General features: G+C 44.0%; 1 protein-coding gene across 1 annotated transcript; it reads right to left on the reverse strand.

Annotated features, from left to right (window-relative positions):
* Positions 1–9,946: 9,946 nt before the first annotated feature.
* Positions 9,947–10,821, reverse strand: LOC120655618 (vacuolar iron transporter homolog 2-like). Its single transcript, XM_039933532.1, has one exon. It carries the CDS (start codon positions 10,819–10,821, stop codon positions 10,132–10,134), a length of 690 nt encoding a protein of 229 aa, XP_039789466.1. The 3' UTR covers positions 9,947–10,131.
* Positions 10,822–23,713: the final 12,892 nt, after the last annotated feature.

Genomic DNA, 23,713 nt, shown 5'->3' on the forward strand with positions numbered 1-23,713 from the left:
GCGGTTATGCAGCCAGAATCAGGAAAGGAAATTCAACTTCCTATGGAAAAAATTGGATGAGCTAACAAAAAAGCAAACGGCGGAGCTAGCGAAGAGATTTGTCAATACAGAGGAGGACGACCAGGTCTCACTTGAAGACATGGGCTTGGACGGTCCGAATGTCAGGCGCAAAAGGAGAAGGGCAATTAAGACATTCTCGGAGTGGATTGAGCACGAACCAAAAGAGAAATGAGCTTTACTGTTTGATGAAGGAGGTGCTAGGTACGGTTTAATGACTACGAACCTAGCCGAGATATACAATTGGGTGCTGTGTGGTGTAAGATCATTGCTACTTGTTGGGATCGTGGAGTTCTTCTTGTATCGCACTTGCGAGTACTTTAGGGACCGTTACGCTGTGGCATAGAAAGATATGGTCGATAATCGCAAAGTTTAAAGATACAAGGTTACGGAGTATATGGAGGCAACTTTCAAAAAGGCCCGTTTACATCGGGTGACTCCAGTTGGTTCTATGGAACGTCGGTACGAGGTGATATGTAGGGACAAATGCCGAATGGGGGGCCGGCGTGAGAAGCTTGTGGAGGAGTGTGTTCTCCATCCTAATGCTTGTATTTGCTCATGTCATAAGCCAAAGCGCTGTACCTGCCATGCACACATGTCATTGCTGTCTGTTTTGAAGCTGGTGGACTACAGCCTCGTATGTATGTCTCAAATTACTTCATGAAGGAAACTATTTGGATAACTTGGAGGCATAAGATTTATGGATTCCGCATCCTGGGAGACTTCATAACTGATCCTGAACACAATGCAACTTACATTCCGGATCCAGATCCAGAAATGTTTCAAGGGGTGGGCCGACGCAAGAAGAAACGTATTAGAAATAGCATGGATCGATCGGAGGCTGGTCGAGACATCCGCCTCTGCTCGAAGTGCCATGAGACGGGTCATACGTACAAGGATTGTACGGCATTGAGTTATGGTGGCCGTACAGATGGAGCGGGCCCATCAGAAGCTGCTCCAAATCCGGCAACGGGACGTCGTGGCCGCCTTCCGAACAACGATGGCCTTATGTGATCGATGACTATTGTCATCTGTGTCATTCGCTATTGAATCATGTTCGATGTTAAATTATGTAATATTAAGAACTAATATGCCGTAAACTGATTTCGTCTTGGCATACGAATATTTGTTGTAATGTGTGGCGCAAACGTATGTTCAACTTTGTTGCTGTAATTGGAAATTGAAGTTATATGATATGTAATTTATTGTGCATCATTTATTAGTTTATTACGTTATGTTTTATTTAGTATTTTATTAAGTATTTGTTGTATTACTTAATGTTATTATGCTTAATATTGTTATTTATGTTCTGAATTTTTTTTAATAAATCTTATTATACAGGTATGGCGCACGAGGAAGGAGCCACCCCTGAGTTGCTCGATGCTCTCGTCGACAAGCGCCACCGGTCGTACATGTCTGCGGTCCGTGGCATAAGCTTAGGGACGTTTCGGGCTCGTGTGCCCATGTCGACGATGCCGATACACCGTCGCTGGGTTCCTAGGTACGGGTTACATTTGTCACATATTTTAATTGTTTCCGTAACCGTTTGTTCTAACTTGATGTTTCATTTTCGCGATGCAGGCTACGCGTTTCAGGTCTTCTCCCGATTGCGCGACTTGTGGAGGGAGATATGGCCGACCCTGCACGTCGACCTAGGGACAGGGCTCCACGGTTTCAGTTCGACATGTCCCTCCTCACGGCACTTCTCGACCGTTGGCGTCCAGAGACGCACACGTTTCACCTCCCAGTCGGTGAGATGACCCCTACTCTTCAGGACGTGGCGATGCTTCTAGGCTTGCCGTGTGCTGGACGAGCCATGGGTGCAGAGGACGTGGGACTCTCGTGGCGCGACGACCTTTTGGCTCGGTTCGCCGGGGTTCAGCGCAACGAGCTAGCGTTTCCGTACCGGCCCTTGCCTGCGAACCACGCACACGGACCGACAAAGAGGTGGCTCCTACAGTTCAGTGTGAGTACATAAATGTTGAATCTTTCCGTACTTATATTCATACGTATTTGCATTGACGACTCGTACCATTTTGAAGGTGGACTACATGAGGGCAGACGCAGACGACTTTACGGTTGCCAGGCACTTCGAGACCTACTTACTGTGGCTGTTCGGCTGGGTCATGTTCTGCAGCTCCCAGGATGACTCATGCCCCAAATAGCTCATTCCTTTGGTGAGGTCGATAGCTGATGCTCCACTTCACGAGGTCCCATAGTTCAGCTGGGGTTCTACCGTTTTGGCTGCGACTTACAGGGGTCTTTGCACGGGCGTGACGGAGGTCTCAGCAGAGGAGCCCATTTTTGTTGGGTGTCCTCTACTGTTACAGCTCTGGTCGTACGAGCTCTTTCCCGTCGGTAGGCCAGAGATGGACTTCGAGCCATACGTCCAGCTGTCCGCAGACCACGACGACGTCGACAGACCTACGATGGGTTCGTTGTGGTGCCTCAGGAGGGTACGTTATATCGTTTGTTTTACTTATTGTTACATGCCTTCACAACTGTACGATTTAGCGGTTAACATATTTTTTCATTATGCAGCCTTCTTGGGTCGGCGTGCAGACGAGGAAGTCGTACCACGACTTCGTGGGACAGTTTGACGCTCTTGTAGACACGGACGTGAGGTGGACTCCGTACACTGCAGCCGACATTTACGCCCGGGCACCGAGCGGTCTTTCTTCCTTATGCCTGCGAGACCACGAGTACTGGATGATGAGGAAGCCGATCCTTTACGGCATCCACGTCGAGGAGTACCACGTGAACCGGGTCATGAGGCAGTTCGGTCTCTACCAGCAGACCCCGGTCCCGATTGTGCACTCAGTGGAGGCCCACGTCCATAGGTACCGAATAAATAGTTCTGTTAATAATTCATCTTTTTTTATAACCTACCATTTAGCATTGAATCGCTCAAGCTTTGTATTATAGGTGGACAAGGTCCGTCCTTACGTCGACTCTTGGGCCGCGGCCCTCGACGACGTCGTTTTCGAGGATCGGCCGCACAGCGACGAGACGTTCGCGGACTACCTACGGTGGTACCTGCCGAGGACGCGCACACATGTCGTGCACGTTCCACCAGATACTCGGATCGAGGCCGCAAGGGTGTCCGAGACGTACCCCGTAGTTCGAGACCAGAACTTCGCCATAGCGGTACGTTTCTCTGATTGATTTTTGCAGTCTACAAAACTGATTGCATATGATGTTACTACTTTCTCGGTTCAGTACGATGTCATACGAGCGATTGAGTCCGAGGCTTCGTCGAGCATGGACGATGTAGGCAGCCCTGCGTGTATAAAAGACCACCTTGTGGTTGCCGAGAGCACCGACTTGCAATTTAGGTTCCACTTTTTTTAATTAGCCCAAACAAACAGCTATGAGCTCCTCATTCTCCCGGGCAGCTTTCCGTCAGGAAATGGAGGCTAATTTAGGATCCTCTCCTAGCGATCCCAATAGATGTATTACAAATTGCAAGGTATGGCCGAAAGGTGTAGAGCCACCCGATTGCTATTGCCAAATGCGTTGTGTTCCGAACATATCTCGTGATTACGAGACTTTTGGCCAGAGGTATTGGTGTTGCAAGAATATCGAGGAAGTCCAAAAAAGAGGTGCAACATCACAGGTATAGATTAATTTGTAAATATGCTTTTGCTATTTTTAATAATTTTGAATCGTTTCTTGTTTGCAAAAGTATGCTGGTGATGACACGCATACTCATTGGTGTCATTTCCATGAGTGGATTGACACGTGGATCACTCGTCGTGATCAGCAATATATGGAGTGGTTGAAGAAGGTGAATGAAGATTTACGCAAATGCGAGCGTGCAAAAGCAGACATGGCAGGATGTGATAAGGGTACTGCCCGTGAATAATTGATGTTGTACTGCTCCGTCTGAATAAATAATGTAACGTTTGTTCGAATTACCTAAGGCATGTTAGGTTTAGTCTTGGACCTCGTTACCGTAGCTTGCAACAGGTCCTGACATGCCATGTCATGTGTTGTGTGCGTTGAATTGTGTGGATCACTATTTTATTTGTGTTCAATGTATGAACGGTGATTGTTTTGTTTGTTTTTATTGTGTGTACTGGCCGATATATGCCCATGGAGTTGTCATCACGTCGGTCTGAAAAGTTTATTTGTAGAGCAATGCTTCTGAAAAATCTAGTTGTAGCTCATGTTTTATGAAATGTGTACTTGTAGTAGAAAGTACACAATGCAGATTAATTAGACATTGAAATTACAAAAACAATTGCAATGGCATGTACATGGAACACGCTAACGTCGTGTTCCATCTAGACCTAACATGCCTTAGGGAATATGAAATTCGAACATTACATGATAGTCATCTACTGAGTGCACCGAGGATACTTCCCCTTCCTAATAGCCTCGGGTCCCGCCTCCTTCGCACGGCGGGCCCTCTCTCGCTTCCTCTCCCTATCAGCTTCACGCTCCTCCGCCTGCCGACGTTCCACATCTGCGAACCTCTTCTGGATCTCTTCTTTATCTTTCTTGCGTTTCTCCTCCATTTTTTCCTCTTGCAGCATTCGCTGCCACCTTTCCGCAGCCCACCTTGCTTCGCGCTCAACGTGTTCCTGAGCTTCGGTCGATTGCTACGTGTCCAGCCACTGTATGAAATCACAAAGAGGTGGTGGACTCTATTTCCAAACCGAGTTAGAATTAACTTACTGAACTCCGAAGGCGCAAACTAGATAGTGCGAGGTGATACCTTCGGTTTGTCCTTGCCGTAGCGCTTTGGCGGATTGTACTCGTAGTTCTCACACATGAAGAACCTCCTGCCGAAGTCATCGCCCAAAACTTTGGACTCCATCAGCTTGCACAACGAACCGCAGAAGCACATTGGAACCTGCACGCCTTGAGGCACAGGTTCTCTAATCTTGTTCCACGGAATGTAGGTAGAACCAGAGAAAGACATGGTGGTAGTGCGGGGATGGCTAGTGACTTCGTATGAGATGGGGCGATGTCCTATTTATAGATGGAGTTATTTGGTCTATAGACATGGTTCACGCATGTCTATAGTGGGGGTGCAGAAGAATCTGATGCAAGGTGACAGGACATCGAAATCGTAATTGAAACTCATGAATATCTCATAAAAATATATTTTCACATTCTATTAGAGTTAAATCTAATTTGTATTAATTTTTTTAAAAATATTTCCCTAACCTCCGCTATCTCTATTATTTTCTGAAATATCTCTAAACGTAAAGAAAATAATTACAGATAGCCTATAAAATAATTAAACAATTAATTACAGCACTGAGAGCATATAAAATAATTAAAAAATGTGGGAATACCTACCGCCGTTTCAAACGGCGATAAGACACTGGGCGTCTACAGTCCGGCTATAGCCGCGCTGTAGCCCGGCGGTAGCACCTACCGCCAGTTCATCCGGCGGTAGGTAGCTACCGCCGGATGAAACGACGGTATGTTTGATGGGCCGTGGGCCAAGGAACTTACCGCCGGTTCATCCGGCGGTACCTTCCTTCCGCCGGATGAACGGACGGCTGGATGACATATTTGCAAAATAAAAATTACGACATATATTTTTGATAAATAAAAAAATAAAAAAAATAAAAAAAATCGTGGCGGGGTTCCCGGTTCATCTTCTGGCTCCAGAGTACTTGCCGCAGGGGCCGGAGTATCATTGGAGGCTGCTCGTCCCGTGCTTGATGGGCTTTTTAAGTTCCGCAGCCAACCTCTCTTATGGGCCTAATGGCTAGTTCCGCGCTTAGTCCCATAGGCTGGGCCGTACCTAGCCTGCTCTGGCCATGGGCTAGTGACGAGCCATGCTAGGGATGGTAATGGGTCATGACACTAATGATATTTTTACAATCCAATAAATATTTTAAAATTATTTAGTTTAAAATTATATAAAATTTGAGTCCGATTCTTTTAGAGCTTGGTCTTTAAATTTTTTAATTTAAAATTTTAAGCCCTTTACCACCCCATGCATGGTGTGGTGGTCGTTGCATTTGGCATCATCTCGCTGACGATCGTGCGTCGATCAGTTTGTGCATCTAGCTGACGAGCCATGCATGGTGTGGTGGAGAGACAGCCTTGCGCGGATCCGCGCCCGACGCAATCGCTTGTGATGGTAGCTTACCGGTACCACAAGCAGAAACAAGTGTGGACCTGAATATCCGCGCGCGCGACATTAAAAAGGTGGTTTTAACTATTAAAACCAGATAAGTTTAGACTCTTAGTCTCTTTTTTTCTTTTTTCTTTTTGAGATTACACAGTACAACTCAGACACTCACAACGCACGCACACTCACAGCCTATGAACACACGTACTCAAACTCTACCTCTATGAGCATTTTCGAAGACTGAGCCGGCAAATCCTCGAGATTGACGAAGTCACCACAAGCGCCTCGTTGTCGACGGGAATGTCGCCTACCACTTAATGCACAACGCTGTTAAATCCCAGAATATTCGCTCCCATGGAGAGTCGAACCTAGGACCTCAAGTGCTACCGAGACTCTTATAACCACTGTAGGAAAACGGGCGCCGAAAAACAAAATTTTCTACCCATACCCAGGAACTACTGCTGTTATAGATCACGGGATTACCACTAGACGCGCGGGTGCGGAACTTCTGTAGCGCGTCGGTGTAGTGCAGATGGAAGCCGGCAGTGCAGTTGCGAGAACCTCCTCACGTGCGGCTCGTCCTTGTGCAGCAGATGCGGTACCTCCAAGGTATCCACACGTACTGAAAGAAGAGTCGCGCTCCGGACTACTAGATCCGCGAGAGCGACCTAGGTCTTCGGCGCGCAGGAGGGGCGGCAAGCAAGAGGGGGCGGCGACCAAGGAGAGGGGATAGGGTTAGACCCGTTGGTCGTCCTTTAGTGAAGTCTTTATGGACTCAAGCATAGAAATATCATTTACAATCAGCAATATGTCATCCACATACAGGATTAGAAATGTAACAGAGCTCTCACTTTCCTTCTTGTAAACACAAGCCTCTTAAGGTAGTTTCAAAGGTGATTTTATATTTTTTTAAATAAAATTGTACTTAGGTCTAAAATTTTTTAACTAATTTATTTTAAATCAGAAAAATATGAGATAGGTACCAATTTTTTTAAAAATATTATCAAATCTATTATTAATCTATTTTAGTTTTATTTATTCAAAAATAGTAGACATAACAAGAAGCAAATAAATGCTAGAAATATGAAAATAATTGGATCCAAATAACCGAGAAATAGAGTGACAATAGATAGGTTACATTTTTGAAAAAAAAAATTGATACTAGTTTCATATTTTATAATTAAAATGAATTGGTAATGATTTTTTAGTTTTAATTTGAATATTTTTAATTTTTGCAAAATGAAAAAAATTACACCTTTGAAACCATATTCCAAAGAAAATGCTTTCGAACGACAATCTTCACAAGAAGTCTAGATCGAAGTGAAAATAAAAGAATTGGCAACGAGGAATAGGCACGTCTTAGGCCATCCTTGCACGAAGATCGTGATCGATTTTGTTTCTAATAAGTAGCTCAGCGTACAATGTCCACCACCCACATTACGCACAGATCGACATGTGGCATTCGGATTAAGGTATTCCTAATCAGATCAACTGACTGACAAGGCCGCATGCAGCAGTTAGAGCCGTGCTATACTCAAGATCAAGATGACATTCAACGATGCAACATTGCCATCGCATCGATCGAGAGATGCATCTTTGGACCATTGCAGCGTAAAACTTTTTGCACGATAGCGTGTGGTGTGGTATACAGGGGTGGTAAAGTGTTTTGGAATTTGGCTTAAAAAATCTAAAGACCGGGTCTTAAAAGGATCGGACTCTAATACTATATATTTTTGAGCTAAAAAAATTTAAAGATCAATTAGGCTGTAAAGAGGCTATTGGGGTCATGGCCCATTACCACACCCGGATATACTACGTCTGCAGCCAACTGAAGCGACCACCCCCTACTGGTCTAGGGCACTGCAGGCGGGTCATTCCGCCAAACCAAAATTAAAGAGGATGATTATACGGCGTTGATGATTATGGGTCACTTGTCGTGTATGTGCCCTTGACGTCAGAATCCATGCACGTTTCTATTCGATATGATCGAGTCGGTCTGGCTCCAAATACTGTCTTTCAATATCCTTGTGAGACATGTCATTTCGTTCTGTCCTTCACGCCTGCATATGAATCGGATTAATTCGCGCAATTATCCACTTAGTTTAATATAAACCTCAATTATACTTCCATCTGAAGCCAAGTAGTTGGTGGATTAAAATATAGGTAAAACAATTTTGGTTCACTGGATGGATAGTAGTTTAGAAAACATAATAGCTTCGGTCGCCTTTATAGCTACTTTCATAAAAAAAATAGAGGTGGGTAATTTTTCTAAAAGAAACGTAATAAAGATCCAACGACTATATTTATCAATGAACAATGGTAATCTCAGAAGAGAATGTAAGCATCCGTGCCATGTACGAAGACTTATATCAAAAGCGCGTGATTGCTCATCTCACACTCTTTTTCCACTTTAAACGGGCATGTCGTTCCTAATAAACATTGCAAGCCGTCGCAAACAATAACGAGTCATTTTCTACAATTTATTTGAAGTAAGTGTAAGCCGGTAATTATACGTACTCTATCCGTTGCAAATTCTAGTTGCAAATTATAAATTGTTTGGCTTTTTTAACCTCAAATTTGACCACTCGTGTCTTATTAAAAAAATCATGCAAACATAGTCAAATTTAAGTTATTTTTGAAGAATTTATATTTAAAAAAAGAAGTCACAACAAAAAAGTAATATTTTTGCATAATCTTTTGAATAAGACGAGTGATCAAATTTGAAGCGAAAAAAAGTCAAACGACCTATAATTTGAAATGGAGGGAGTAGTTGCCAAGATATTGTGCATTCTCTTAGTTGTTGATGATGGCACGTACTAGGCTGTCTTTCTTGCCCGAGCCGCGCACCTGAGATGCGCGCGCACGCCAGAGATCCATCGAGTCTCATCAGTAATCTCATCCATGAACTCTCTGCTTTGGTCACACACATTTGGGAGATCCACGTTTCCCGGGAGAGGAGGAACTCCATCACGTGCTACCTCCGTCCCCATCCTCTACGATCATCGGTGGTCTCGCCACCCCCAATCTTTTTAATTTATCCGAGTTCTCGTGCTCATCTCTCGCATGGAGTTTTTGTTTTTTCCTTTTTTGATCTCACCTCACACATGGAGCGAGCACCTCGGATGCTGCATGTTCCCCGGCAACCTCGCGCGTTGCGCGGCGGATCCTTCCTCGATCTCGATCATGGTTGCCACGCCACGCTCGAGACGGGCTCGCGTGGTGGCCTTGCTATGGTGTTGCCTGATGCGCCACGCACGGCGCTGGCAAGTTCTAGGCTGATTGAGAGAGATCTCCCCGTTTCGCCGGGGGGCTTCGGTTGCAGCGCTGTTTGTTTGTGCGACGACGACTACACGCGACTGAACAAAGACAAACCCATCGCCGCCGCGCGACGGAGTGGATCGAACGCCCGATGAGGCCGGCGGCGTTGATCCGAGCGCGCGCGGCACCGTCGTCGGCGCGGCTCGCGCGCGTACGCGAGGGGAGGGCGCGGGGCGCCCGCCGGCCGCCGCAGCCGTGGCGTGCGCGCTAGGTGGGTGGTGCTCGGACTCGGAGGGAGCCAGGGCGCGAGGACCGGAGGAGAGGGTACGTGCTCGCTCCAACACACGTCGTGCGTGTGCCGTGTGCGTGCCGGACTGCCTGTGCCGCAGTTCCTCTGCAAGTGCACGTCAATACAGCAACAAAAATGCGATGGCAAAGATTAGACATCACATTCATAGGACAAGTATGTATGCTGATGTTAATCGCACATAAGCTGTCGTCAATTCGTCATATCCTCAGTAGTAGTCAGTTCAGTGCAGCTTGCCAACTACATGTCCCAAGTCAGACCATGGACAATGCAACAAGTTACCACCACAAGTTTTCTACTAGCATCTAACGATGTATTGCAAGGGCGTGACGGGGCCGTACCAGACCAAACCCCGAACGTGCCCATCGTCGACATACGGATCGCTTTATTTACTGACACGGACACGATTGATTTACGCGGCGGACATGACCTGCGTCTTGAACGCCAGGCTGAACATCTTGAGCACCGCGAAGGTGACGGCCATGGCGAGCCACCCTCCCAGGAGCACGCGGGCCCCGGAGCGGACCGGGCTGGCGCCACCCAGGTACGCGCCCGCGGCGCCGAACCCGGCCAGGCCGAGGCTGCTGGAAGCGCACACCGCCGCGACCCTGGCCGCCCTGTGCCGGAGGAACCCGCCCGACAGCAGCGGCAGCGCGGCGCCCGCCGCGAACGCCAGCGCCGACGCGGCCGCGGCCTGCGCCGGGCTCGGCAGGCCCTCCTCGGCTTCCTCGCTGCTGCTGCCGCCGCCGTCGCTGCAGGCCCGGGCGCGCTCCGAGTGCGCCACCTGGATGTCGTACTGCGCGTACACGGACACGAACTCGCCGATGGCCATGCTGCAAGCGCCGGCCACGAGCCCCGCCAGGCCCGACACCAGCATCGCCCGCGCGCCGCCGTTCACGGCGCCCACGCCGATCATGAGGGACGCCACGGAGACGAGCCCGTCGTTGGCGCCGAGGACGGCGGCGCGGAGCCACTGCGCGCGGGCCAGGTAGCCGACGCGCCCGGCCGCCCCGTCGTGGGCCGCCGCCTCGACGTCGACCTCTCCGTGCTGCGGCTTGGAGGGGAGCTGCGAGGCGAGGTCGGAGCCGAGGTTGGGAGCCATGGGATCGGCAGCACGGTCGCGCAGGCGCAATGGGATGGCAAGGAGCAGAGCTGCGAATCGAGAAGAAGGTAGGCGGAATGTGGAGGCCACACGCTCCGATCCGGTAGCGGTATTTATAGGGAGAAGGCGAGGGCGCTCGGGATGGAAGATCCGCTTCACCGCTTGTGCGGGCCACACGCCGGTTCACAACGACGACTGCAAAAGTGGGCGTTTCGATTCGATTTTCCCGGGCCCTGTTGAGCCGGGGTGCATGGCTAGTGGCTTGCAACTCCAGCAAATCCTAGCGCTTTCCTTCATCGCGAGTAAGAAACGAGAGGAAAGAAATGCCCCAAGTTTGTATGGAATAAAGGAGCCACTCCGACGTTCCTCCTTTACTAGCTGGGACTAGGAGACAGGTGTTGGGGCGCTCGGTGCCCGCCGGTGGACCGTGGACGGCGGCGGGTGCTCGGCTGTGTGCGCATCATGCCACCGCCGGCAACGTGCCAAGACCAGCTCGCCACACGCGCACTACGCCATGCGCGGATGCGGTAAGTTTGTAGTAGTGTGTGTTTGCCGTGTGTTCTTGGAGATTGTTTATTTGTGTTACCAAGCAATGCCGAAAATTGTGTCCAAGTCAACCTACTAATGGTCTAGGGTGAAACCAGTTTCAACGGTTTGGACTTCGCTTGGTATGCTATTGGTTTGGTTGGAAATGAGGTAATTTTATAAATAGTTTGGTTGGGTTTGGGTTGCTACAAAATCTGGTTACCGGTTTGGTCTGGGCTTTAGCGAGCTGGAGGCCACGACTAACGTAGACCTCGAGCGTGTACTTCTTATTCCTTGCGTTTCGTTTGTGTTGATCAGAAGCTAACTTGTCTTGTTAAATAGAGATCGATAGGTAAGCATTGGCCTGTTTCGCTTGGCATCTAGATGCAAGAAATATCTACGTTCTGAGTAAAGCAAGCTAGCGCAGTCAGTATCTGTGTGCTATAGAAGTAGAATAGCAAGCAGCTAATGGGTAGTCAGATCATTGTCTCCGGTTGAAACCAGCTAATGTTTATGGTTCGGTTTGGTTTTGGTTTTAAAAGACCGATATATTGGTTTGGTTCAGTTTCCAAGGTATACAGTTTGGTGTAGTGATGTTTGATTGGTGAGCAAAACGGTAAATAATTTGGTGCGGGTATGGTGCGGTTCTTAGACCATTAGCACGTTGATGTCCAAGAAGTGGCACCCGGTTGAAGCAGTGTTATGATTTCGTAGGTTCTGCCTCCTAAAATAACTCACTATTACTACACACGTATAATCCATGGCGCAAGCTATTATTCGTGCCTAGTAGTGTAAGTAGCTATCCAATGGCGTGTGTTTTAAGACTCTCTAGGTACATTAACTTTTACGTGTATCCTACTTGGAGAGGGCTCTCTATCTACGCTTATCGCAAGACCCCTCCTAATCGCCATCCATCATATATCCCACGGGCTGTGCGTTCCATGCGAGCCCCGCGGCCGTGGACGCGAGAGCTGGCCCCAAATTATTTTTGAATTTTTGGGAGTCGCGCCTGGTGTGTCGGTCGCAACAGGGTGGCCCCACCTGGAAGTGGCAACGCACCGCTTCAGCGGCGGACGCGAGCAACGGGTTCCAAAATGATTTGAATCTGGGGAGTCGTGCCGAGGATAGAGAAGATCATTTCTCTTCTCTCCCCATCACTTTTTTCTCCCTCCCCTTTGTTTCTCTGTTCAGTTGCTGCTCTGGTGCTATTGGGGGCGATTTCGGCGGTGAGGGAGGCGAGGCGTGACACCACGGCGGAGGGAAGCGACGCGCGGGCCGGATCCACGGCCGAGGGAGGCGTGGCACTGCCCGGATCCACGGCGGAGGGAGGCGAGCCGCAGCCCGGACCCACGACGGAGGGAGGCGAGCCGCGGCCCGGACCAACGGCGGAGGGAGGCGAGCCGCGGCCCGGATCCACGGCGGATTCAACGCGCCACTGCTACTCGGCGTAGAGATAGGCGAGGCGTCAGCAGCGGAGGCGAGGCGGCCCGCGGATTCGGCGCAGAGGGAGGAGAGAAATCGGCAGCGGAGGCGCGGAATCAGTGCGCCACTGCTCATCGGCAGCGGGATTCCACGGGCCGCCTCGCCGGGGTGAGTCCACGCACTCCGATCCAAGGCGGAGGGAGGGGAAGGTGTGGCCAGCCAAGCCGACGCGCCGCTTCTCGCCTGTTGGGAGCCCACGCGCTGCTCCTCGCCAGCGATCCTCCACGCACCGCTGCTTGCCGTTTGGGAGTCGACGCGCTGCTCCTCGCCAGCGGTCATCCACGCACCACTGCTCGCCGGGGGAGTCCGCGCGCCGCTCCTCGTCAGCTATCTTCCCCCGCGTTCTCGCTTCCTCGGTGAGTCCACGCGCCGCACCTCGCCGACGGAGGGGAGGAGACGCGCCGCAGCACGGGCCAACGGTTCCACGCCCTTCCTGTCTTTGTCACGCCACATCACACGGAGGTGAGGCGAGGCAAGGCACCACGCGCCAACTGTTCTTCTTTCTCTCAGTCTTTCATGTGTTTACAGAGGACATTGTCACAATTGCTTGTAGTAGATTAGTTATACTTGCTTTTTATTTGACTGCACATTAAACATTGTTTCACTAGGCAGGGTGATCCTGAACTGGCGACATTATGTTCTAGTAGTTCAGCACCTAGCACTCATACCTTTTTCATGTGGATTTTAGGTTTAAATTGGACTTTCATGGTCTGTGGGTTTACCTGGGTTTACTATATGGATCTGTTTTGTTTCGTGTCAATTAGTATGAAGTTTCCACTTGGTCTACATAGAGTTATTTTTGTGCTAATCAAACTGGATTGTTTAGTTTAGCTACTAATGCATCGGTTGTTATCTCCTATAGATTTTCTATCATGTGATTCTTATGTAATTTTTTTGATTCATCATCTGATTATGTATGGTTTTAGAATTTACAAAAATCTTATCAAATTGTTTTAGCAATAGACTTTTTTGTTGTTGTGTTTTTTAGTCCCCTGATCTAACTAAAACATCATGTATCTTATTCTTTTATCTATTTTTTTTTCCAAATAGCATGCATTGTGTCACTACAGATCTAGTTTTGGAAGTACCTGGTCATTTATTGACACGAGTTAGAAAGCAAACTTGCCCCTGATTTTGCAGCACATGAGATAGGGAAGTAACTTCTACATGATTTGGAACATGTAGGAAGTAACTAAACATTCATTTTCATCAGATAGGAAGTAACTTGCCCCTTATTTGAAATTGAATAGAAAATAACTTATCAATTAATGTACAAGACAATAAATTAGCTTTTTATAATAACTGATGTTTTTTATTAATATCTATTTTTCAGCAAAGCTGCTTTTTAAAGAAATACTTTTTTGTTCGCACCATGAAGTCGACCTGTAATCCTGCTTGCAATGCGGAAGAGCAGTCCACCAGTAAAAATCAAGATAACAAATTGAAGGGAAAGCTCTGGCCAATCCCTATCAGGATGAAAAAAGTAAATCAAGGTACTTCTACTGTTGGTGATGAACAAATGCCGAAGAAGAAGCTTCAGGTTTGTTCCTATCACATGTTGCCACTTTTGTCTTTTAAACTTCACACCACTACAGCTAGTATCTCATGTTTGTATGGGTTGTTATCCAGTTGTTTTATTTTGCTGGTGTGTTCATTTTTTTAAGTTACTAGTATTCACACTGGTGTTTAACGCTGCTTGTCGTGCACACACACATGTGGCTGCCACACTACTTTTAATATTGAGCAAATTGTCTTACATGATGCAAATGACAATCCAAGTTATATTCTGGTAGCATGATTTCAAAGACCAAATTCAACATATAATTTTTTTACATGGAAATTCAGGACTGTGATGTATTTTTGCTAGTTTTTAGGTGCTTGATTTATTTGTCTGATTGGAAAAGTTTGTGAAACTCACTAACTCAGAGAATCAAAGCATTTTTATTTTCATTTCTACATGCATGTTATTTTTGTTCTGATTTTTGAAGCCATTAGAGATAGACCAAACTTAACATTATCCATTACTTTTTTGTAAATCCATTGCTAGATACACATTCACTCCTTTTTGCTTGTGTTATCATGCTTATTCCTTTATTATATTTTGTAAGTTTAGCATGTAACCTGTCACTACAAATCTGGTTCAGGAAGTAATTTATTATTTATTCACATGAAATAGGATGTACCTTGCCAGACATGTGCAGCACATAGTAAGTAACTTATCCATAATTTGGAACATATCAGAAGTAAACATTAATTTGAGACTCATCACGAAGTAATTTTTTCCAATGAATTCCTTGAGACATAAAGTAGTTTGACCTGATTAGGAAGTACCTTATCAATCAATACATAAGATTGAAAGTAACTTTATCTAGTCTTAGTTTTCAATTATGTGCATTATATTCAGCAAATCAAATGACTCTCCCATCTTTTTCATTTCTAGATACCTTTTTTCATAATCTGCTTTTTATGCCTCTAACTATTTTGTACCATGCATTTTTTCACTCATATGCAGCAAGAGAACAACCGTGGTTCCCCAATGATGCTGGTGAAGCTATACTCTCATATGTCTAATAATCAACGTCGATTGATTGATGATGCCGGCTTTGGGGGTCTACTGAATTGCAGGTGCTCACAACTTTTTCCAGACCTGTGCCAGTGGTTATTGGATTGTTATGACCCTGAATCATCAAAATTGGTGTTACCTGGAAGAGGTAGAATACTTATTACAGAAGCAATTGTGCACGGGTTATGGGCATTCCAAGGGGCAGCAAGTTAATAAAATGTGAAATTGATGCATCTGCAAGCTCTTTCATGCAAAATGAGTTTGGTTTTCCAAAAGGGAATCAACCAAAGATTTCAGAGCTCCTCAACTCACTGAAGATGAATAAGAGTGCCAACCCAAAGTATCTCAAGACATGGGTTTTTTTGCTGCATGCTCGGTTATAACTCCAACTTTCAGTACCAAGGTCAGCCCAAGACTGTATTCAGCTGTCGTTGATTCAAAAAAAAAATCTGTGAACAAAATTGGTGCGAGCTAGTGATCCGGAATTTGAAGCTAAGCCGTTCATCTGATCCCAAGAAGCACACATTCAAACCATGCCTGACATTCCTAATGGTAATATTTTTCTTATATTTTCCTTTCCATCATGTAGCAGTCCAGTTCAGTAGAATTGTATTCTTTTCCAATTATATGCCCGTTGATCTACTGATGTGCCACAGCATTAGTTCTATTTCTTTTGAGTTGGTGTGCTGTATTTTTTTTTATATATATCCTTGCAGGTCCTTTACCTAGATTCATTGGATACTGGATTCAAGAGGATATCAACGAGAGGGTGTCGTGTTTCTGTTTGGACAACCAAGCTTGTGAGAAAAGCGATTGCCAAAGATACTAAACCTGATGGAAGTTTTGGGGCCTTGCAGGTTTGTCATTTTGTCAATTACATTCATTTTCCTTTTTTCTCTTTTTAATATTTTTCATATTGTGTACTAAACCCTTTTATCAGCTGAAATCGGAATTTACTGGGCAAGACAACATCCTTTTCGGCCACCATGTTCCTCTAGAAGATTTTATCAACACTCATGTCCATGAGAGTTTTGGAAACCAGGTATGAAAAGTGTGCTTTCTTATTGTACTCTTTCTAGTTTTTTACCTTTTTTCTTTTTTTTTTCTTATACCAATGCATTTGTAACTGCCTTTGGGTTACATTTTTTCTAGGAACGTATGAGAGCAAAGCGAGCTGTACAACAAATATGCAGTGGCTTTTCAAATCTTGTTAGCAAATTTCTTCTGGAGTTTTACCAGCCACATGGCGAACAATCTGATGACAATGCAAATGAAATGGAAGATGCTGAAATTGTTGAAGAAGTAGAAGATGATGAAGAAGAAGAAGAAGAAGAGGAGGAGGAAGAGGAGGAAGAAGAAGAAGAAGACGAAGAAGGACAAGGAGGAGGAGGAGGAGATATCGATGAAGAAGATTGCGAAATTCATGCTGCTGCAAATGCTAATAGAGATCTTGGCTTGCACTGGGTATCTGAATCTAACAAGCCTACAAACTCTGAGGACACATGTGATTCTTTTTTTGGATTGTTTTTTCTCAATATCTAAACTCATATTTTGCATTCTTTGTGTTTTTTTCAAACATTGATATTATTAGTTTTTTTGGTAGCCAACAAATGACAAGTGTGCAGATGTTATCTGTATAAAAAACAACTCGTTTCTTTTATCCATTTTTGCACCTGCAGGAAGCAGTACATTTTGACTCTTAGCAAAATTCCATATTTTGCCAGATGGTGATGCTTCCATATTTTCTACACCAGAGCTTGTATTAGGGGGAGGGGGGAGGGGGTATGGGGACATGATAGACTTGTGTGTGCGCAGCGTGTGTGCGTGTGTTTGTGTGTTTGTGTGTGTTGCATGATAGGTGTTTGCTCACCAAGTGTGTGTGTGTGTGTGTTGCAGGGTAGTGATATGTATATATTTTGCTGTTTGGATGTGTTATATTAAACTTTTATTATTCCATCAAAAGCATTCGTGTGTCGATGTAAATTGTCTATTTCAGAAATGTTGAACTTTTATTATCACTGCCCCCAACCTTTCTTGCCCAAAGTAACTCCTATTTTAATACGAAGTAACCTTCCTGTTATCTTACTTCATAGCAAGTAACTTTTATGATTTTCATAATTATGAAAAGTAACTTGACATACTCTCCATTCTATTTTTTATATGTGCTAGGTGTTGCACCAACTTTTTTGGACAAGCAGAAGAAATCTGACTTTTGTGTGCCTTTGGACAACGAAGAGCAACAAAATATTAGTGTTCCATTGGACAATGCAAACCAACCAAACATCAATAATCCTTTGGATAATTCAAGTATTTCAGTCAATGATGAAGATCAACATACATGCACTATCTTATATAAGTGTAATAGCACAAATTTTTTGCACCTTCTAATATTTTTTTCTATATGTACCTCTTTTTTTCTTTTCAGGTGTTGATAAAGATCAGTATACTCAAGATGAAGTACCAGAAACACAAGATATTGAAGCTCAACAAGGTAAAAGAAAATTTGTTGCTGTTTTTTTTCTGTAGTGATATGTATCTGTTTGCTGTTTTTTGGATGTGTATCTATTTGCTGTTTGTTGAACTTGTATTATCACTACATAAATAGTAAGCAATTTTTCTTGTCGAAATTAACTCCTACTGATTAGGAAGTAACCTTCCTGTAGTCTTACTTAATAGCAAGTAACTTCTATGAATCTTGAAAATGATGAAAAGTAACTTGACATATTTTTTACCCTCTATTTTTATATGCGCTAGGTCTTGCCCCAACTTTTTTGGACACGTTGAAAAAATCTGACAATTGTGTGCCCATGGACAATGAAGACCAACAAAACATTAGTGCTCCATTGGACAATGCAAACCAACCAAATATCAGTAATTCTTTGGAGAATATAATGGAATTAGGTATTTTTTGTTCACTAATGAAGATCACCATACATGCACTATCTTATATATGTTTACTAGCACAAATTTTTTGTACCTTCTGAAATTTTTTCTATCTGTATCTCTTTTTTCTGTCAGGTGTTGATAAAGATCAGTATACTCAAGATGAAACACCAGCGACACAAGATGCTGAAGCTCGACAAGAAACAGGGGCACATTTTGTTGAAGAAGATCCACTTGTTGAAGATAGCACTCAAACCTCAATTGGTAGTTTTATCAGCTTGGCTGATCCAACATAATTAACTCAACTTGCATCACACTCCATACATGACCTAAGTGCAGGTAATTTACTTTAGTTCTCTCACCCCATTTTTCATCTTTTTCTTGCACTCAACTTCCTTTTTTACATTTTCAAATATTTTTCAATAGGAGTTGGACATCCTGTACTTGAAGTTGCTGCCAGCATTCAGTCAATAGATTTACATACAACCCTTGTCAATAATGTTCTGACCCCAGATTTTGGAAGCCCTCAAGTTGCTGGCATTGATTTAGCAGAAACAATACCTAAGCTATCATTGCACAAGAGAAAAGGAGAGGACACAACAATCATATCATCAGCAGGTACAAGTACTAAGATTAGAAGGGCTCACGGGCAATTTGAAGGATGGACCTCACAGCAACAGGACATGGCCGAGAATGAGCGCAAGAGTGCTGCTGCTTGTACAAACGAGCCAGCATCTACATTTGATGAGAGAGAGGGAAACTGTGGTGATAATTGGGGTCGGATTCTTTCGTTCAACACTTCTTCTGATGACAACACAAATGTCAATGATTCTATTACAGTTCAGCAAAATATTGACACTTTCGATGCAAAGTTCAAGAGTTGTGCAAAATTGTCATTTGATGTGCCTACTTTTGACTTGGGAATTGACGGTTCATCCCAAGAGAATAACAGTCAGCAACTTATCGCCCCAAGTAAAAGGTTTAAAAGGACACTACAGTTACACCCTCGCCCTGGCAGTTCTGCTGATCAAAGAACTAAACCAGTACCTTCTCAGCCTCAACATCAGAATGAAAGTATGTCTGCTGCTGCAGCCAACATTTCAGTTGAAGAGGCAAAATCTGCTGCTGCTTTGGAGGAGATAGTAGAAATTGAATCCTAAAGTCAGGGTAATATAAATGCAGCCGGTCCAATTCCCATTGGTTCTGAAAGTCAAGAAGAGGGCATACAAAAAAATCCAGTCACTGTTGATTCTTAAGCTGAAGATAACCATGAAGGTTACATATCAGATGAATCTTTGCTTCAGTTGGAAAACTCTATCAAACTACAGAAGCAAAACAAAGTAGTGAGCAAGAGGGCAATGCTTCTGGTGCTATTAGTGTGCTGAACAGCAAAAGTACCAAGGAATCCCCCTTCTAGTGCATGATGGTATCACACCAGTTCCTCATGTTCGGCATCAAAGGATCACAAAGCCAGGACTAGCTAAAAGGTCACCATACATTGATTACACAACAAGGCAAGCTTTGATTGTCACCAAACTTGAATGTGACACATATAATCAAATTATTCAGTACAGTTCTACAAAGAGATCAAAGAAAAACACATAAGTGAAAATAATTTTTAATGTTTATTAGTTCTTTACTAGTGCCTACATTTCATGCTTTGTTTCTTTTTTCTTTTTCTTTTTTTTCTAGACGCATGATAGTTAACTATGGGGATGTCAATACCACGCTTGGTGATTTTGCTGATTCGCTCAAACCAAGAGGACGTCTCTCCAATTCAACAGCAGATTGTATATTGCATATTATGAGAGACAACCAAAAGTCAAAAGGAAAACTCGTACTACCGTACAGAATTGCTATAAGTTCTTCATTTACTTCAACTTTTTGTATGAATGTAACTTTCTCCTATCTTAATCTGTACATAATGTAAGTGCAACATGCAAGAAAGTAACTTTCCCCTATCTTAAAATGTAAATAATGTAACTTTTCACCAGTCTTTTACTGCATACAAAGTAACTGCATTTTTTGCACCCATGTAGCTTTTCACCAATCTTGCACTGCACGGAAAGTAACTGCATCTTTGCAACAATGTAACTTTTTTCCTGTTTTGTAGTGTAAAGGAAGTAACTACATTGTTGCAAGAATGTAACTTCACCATTTATCTTGCAGTGCACAAAATGTAACTCTATATTTTTGTGTGATTCTAACTGCTAAATTTTTGAATAGACCTTCGCCATGAGTGGAGAACTAGACAGAACTGAAATGAAAAGCAATTTTAGTTTCTCCAAGCGCCTAGATCACTTCAATCTTGTGAGTATATTCTCTCAAACTTTTTTCCTTGTTCTCTTTTTTGTCCGATACACTTTTTTATAAATTTCTGATCTCTTTATTCTTTTTATCATTAAAAAATATAGATCATGTTTCCAGTGCTTGAAGTTAAGGAATACATTGATGATAGCCACTGGTTCCTGCTGTGTCTGAATTTGCGGGCACAAAGATTTGAAGTTTTTGACTCAATTAGGGGTCAAAGTGACAAGGGCTTACTACAAACTTCAGACAAGATAATTCGGGTCATCAAGACTCTATGGCAGCGTCACCATGCTGAGTCACGGGTTGACATCAGCAAATATGAACCTCTGTACATTGATGCTCCTAAGCAGGAAACAACGTAAGGACAGGCAACTTTTGTTGTTTACTTTTCTTTAACGCAGTTTTTTTATGCCCAAAGTTGAGTTTTATTTCACATTTTCTTTCTTTATCTGCCCTGTCAGCTATGACTGTGGGTTCTTCATGCTGAAATATCTTGAAAGCTGGGATGGAAAAACAATGGCATTGTTCAGTCATGATGATATACCAAATATGAGGATCAAGTATATGCTATCCATGCTGCACTATTCCGCGAACTTCTTAACATGGCATCAAGTACTAAAGGGTTAACAACGTAAGTTTCTTTTACTTTTCAGCAACTAAGGTTGCTCTTTTTTTACATCAAAACTGTTCTTACATGAATCTGCCGATAGAATGTAAGTTCTTTGTGCAATAACAAGCAATAAAATAACATCCACATAGATCCCGTTTTACATGGTTGTCCATCTTACTTTTTGCCCAACCTGTTATCACATTTGTTTGTTGTGTGTTCATTTGAACCACAAATACGACATTTGATATTCTTTGGCTTCCCTTGGAGATTAAAACCTGGCTTGATTCTAGTAGACACTGGCCTTCCTTTTGGTTTAGAAGCAGGGGGGTCATTCACATCTAAACATGATGCTTGGTCTTGATTGGTGTTACCCTGTGTTGCTACGATCTTTTGTCTCTTCGAATTTTTTTCCTTGAATGCAGCCACATCAGTTTTGATCTCAATCAAGTGCTTTCTCACAATTTCTGTAGTCTTCTCATTTGTGCTAGCTTCCTTTGCAATCTTCCCAAACTCATTGCACAGGTCAGCGTATCTGATAGTTTTCAGTGCTTGCTGCTGCTTGGGTTGTGCACTCCCATCCCCTGTTTCATTCTCTGGTTGCTTTTGTGCTTCATTTGTAGCATATGCATTAGGAATCATTCCAACCTCATTAGACCACCTTCGCAGTAGGTATTCTTGTGGAATCTCATCAATATACACGTGTCATAATTTTCAGTATACGACAGCAAACAATCCCATCTCTCTTCATCTTCGAGCATTCACAAACATAGCTTTTGCTGTCCACATCTGCAAAAACTTTGTACTCTCTTGTACCATAACCAAACACAAAACCCTTGGTAGGTACAAGTGTGTAGGTATATCCTGACACATTTGTGATTTTGTAGCTAGTCGAAAGTTTTAGCTCACGTTGGAACTTGAAGTATATTGATCTTGTGTAAAATTTGCACACTTGCTCTTCAAAAGGATATCCACTGAACAACCCACTTGGAACTTTCTCTGATGATGTGAATTCATTTTCATCTTCAGCGCTCGTTATCTTTTCTTGAATATTCACATATTGTTGCACAAAATTCAGAATACTCATTTGAGGATTCACATACCGTTTAAGTACAGCATTAAACCCTTCACTTCGAGCAGTGCTTTGCAAGAATGGGAAGAAGGATTCCATGTAGTATGCTGGTATATACAGCCTCCTCAGTTCATATAGAAACTGCAGATGCTTATTCTCATGTGCTTTGTACTTCTCTATTACAGCTGCCCACCTTGCCTCATACTCAGCCTCGCTCACACTATAATCCATACATTCATTCAGTTATGAAGCAAGCCCAGGTTTGCTAGTTAAGTAAGACCCCAGAGGCCCCTGGACTTTGTTGACTATATGCCACCTACAATTTCTGTGAACTGTATTAGGAAACACTGTAGCAATTGCTGCGCCCATGGCTTGGTCTTGATCTGATATTATTGTGGAAGGAGATACATTTCCCATTGCATCTTGGAAATTGTTGAATAGCCATGTGAAACTCTCTATTGTCTCATCCTTCATGAAGCCACACCCCATCTGAATCGACATCTAATGATTATTTATGCCAATGAATGGAGCAAACGGCATTTTATATCTATTAGTCATGTATGTCGTGTCAAATGATACACAATCTCCAAATTCCTTGTATGCTGCCCTAGCTGCTCCGTCAGCCCAAAACAGATTTCTCACTCGATCATTTGCATCTAGATCGATCTTGTAGTAGAAGTTTGGATCATTCTTCTTCAACTCCTCAAAGTAGCTCAGTGTCTCTGCCATATCTTTGTATTTTGTTCCTCTCCCCAACTTTGCTTTGTAGTTGCTTATATCCTTGCTGTTGAACGAAGCAAACTTATGCCCCCCATAAATCTCTGCCATGATTTTCATGACCCTGCCCGACGAAATGTTTGCATCATGAAGTAACTGCACAAATTTCTTCTCTTCTTCTGGGATGCCTCTATGAGATCTCAGAAACCTCCTCAGCTCAAATTTCTCGCAAAGGGGGTGATTGTGGTCTTCATTGAAAGTTGTAACATGTCATTTCAGCCCTCTCTTTTTCACTGTAAGATGTGCCATGCATCTTGTTTTTTTAGTTTTATTCATTTTCCTTTGTTTGACAACCGGGCCTTCACTGACCTCTTGGTTTGAGCCATTTCTGTTGCACACAAACATAACTTTGTCCTTTTCACCATCCTTGTCATTTTTTGAGCCTCCAATCTTGATCGAGAAACCAGTCTTTTTTGCATACTTGTTGTAGTAACTTCTAGCCTGCTCACATGAATCAAAAATCATTGAGGTCAATTCAAATGCATCCTGGGGGGTACAACTCACTTCTTGAGACTGAATTTCATCTTCATCATCTGTGTCTTCACTTGCAATTGTCTCACCAGTGCCAGCTGTGTGCAACATTGAACTACATGCATTGCTTGATGTGGTAACCGGAATCAATCTTTGCTCAAACATAGCCTCAATAGCATTCTCTCCAAATTCTTGTCTCCCC

This window comes from Panicum virgatum, chromosome 1K, assembly GCF_016808335.1.
Source record: "Panicum virgatum strain AP13 chromosome 1K, P.virgatum_v5, whole genome shotgun sequence".
NCBI classification, from domain to species: Eukaryota; Viridiplantae; Streptophyta; class Magnoliopsida; order Poales; family Poaceae; genus Panicum; species Panicum virgatum.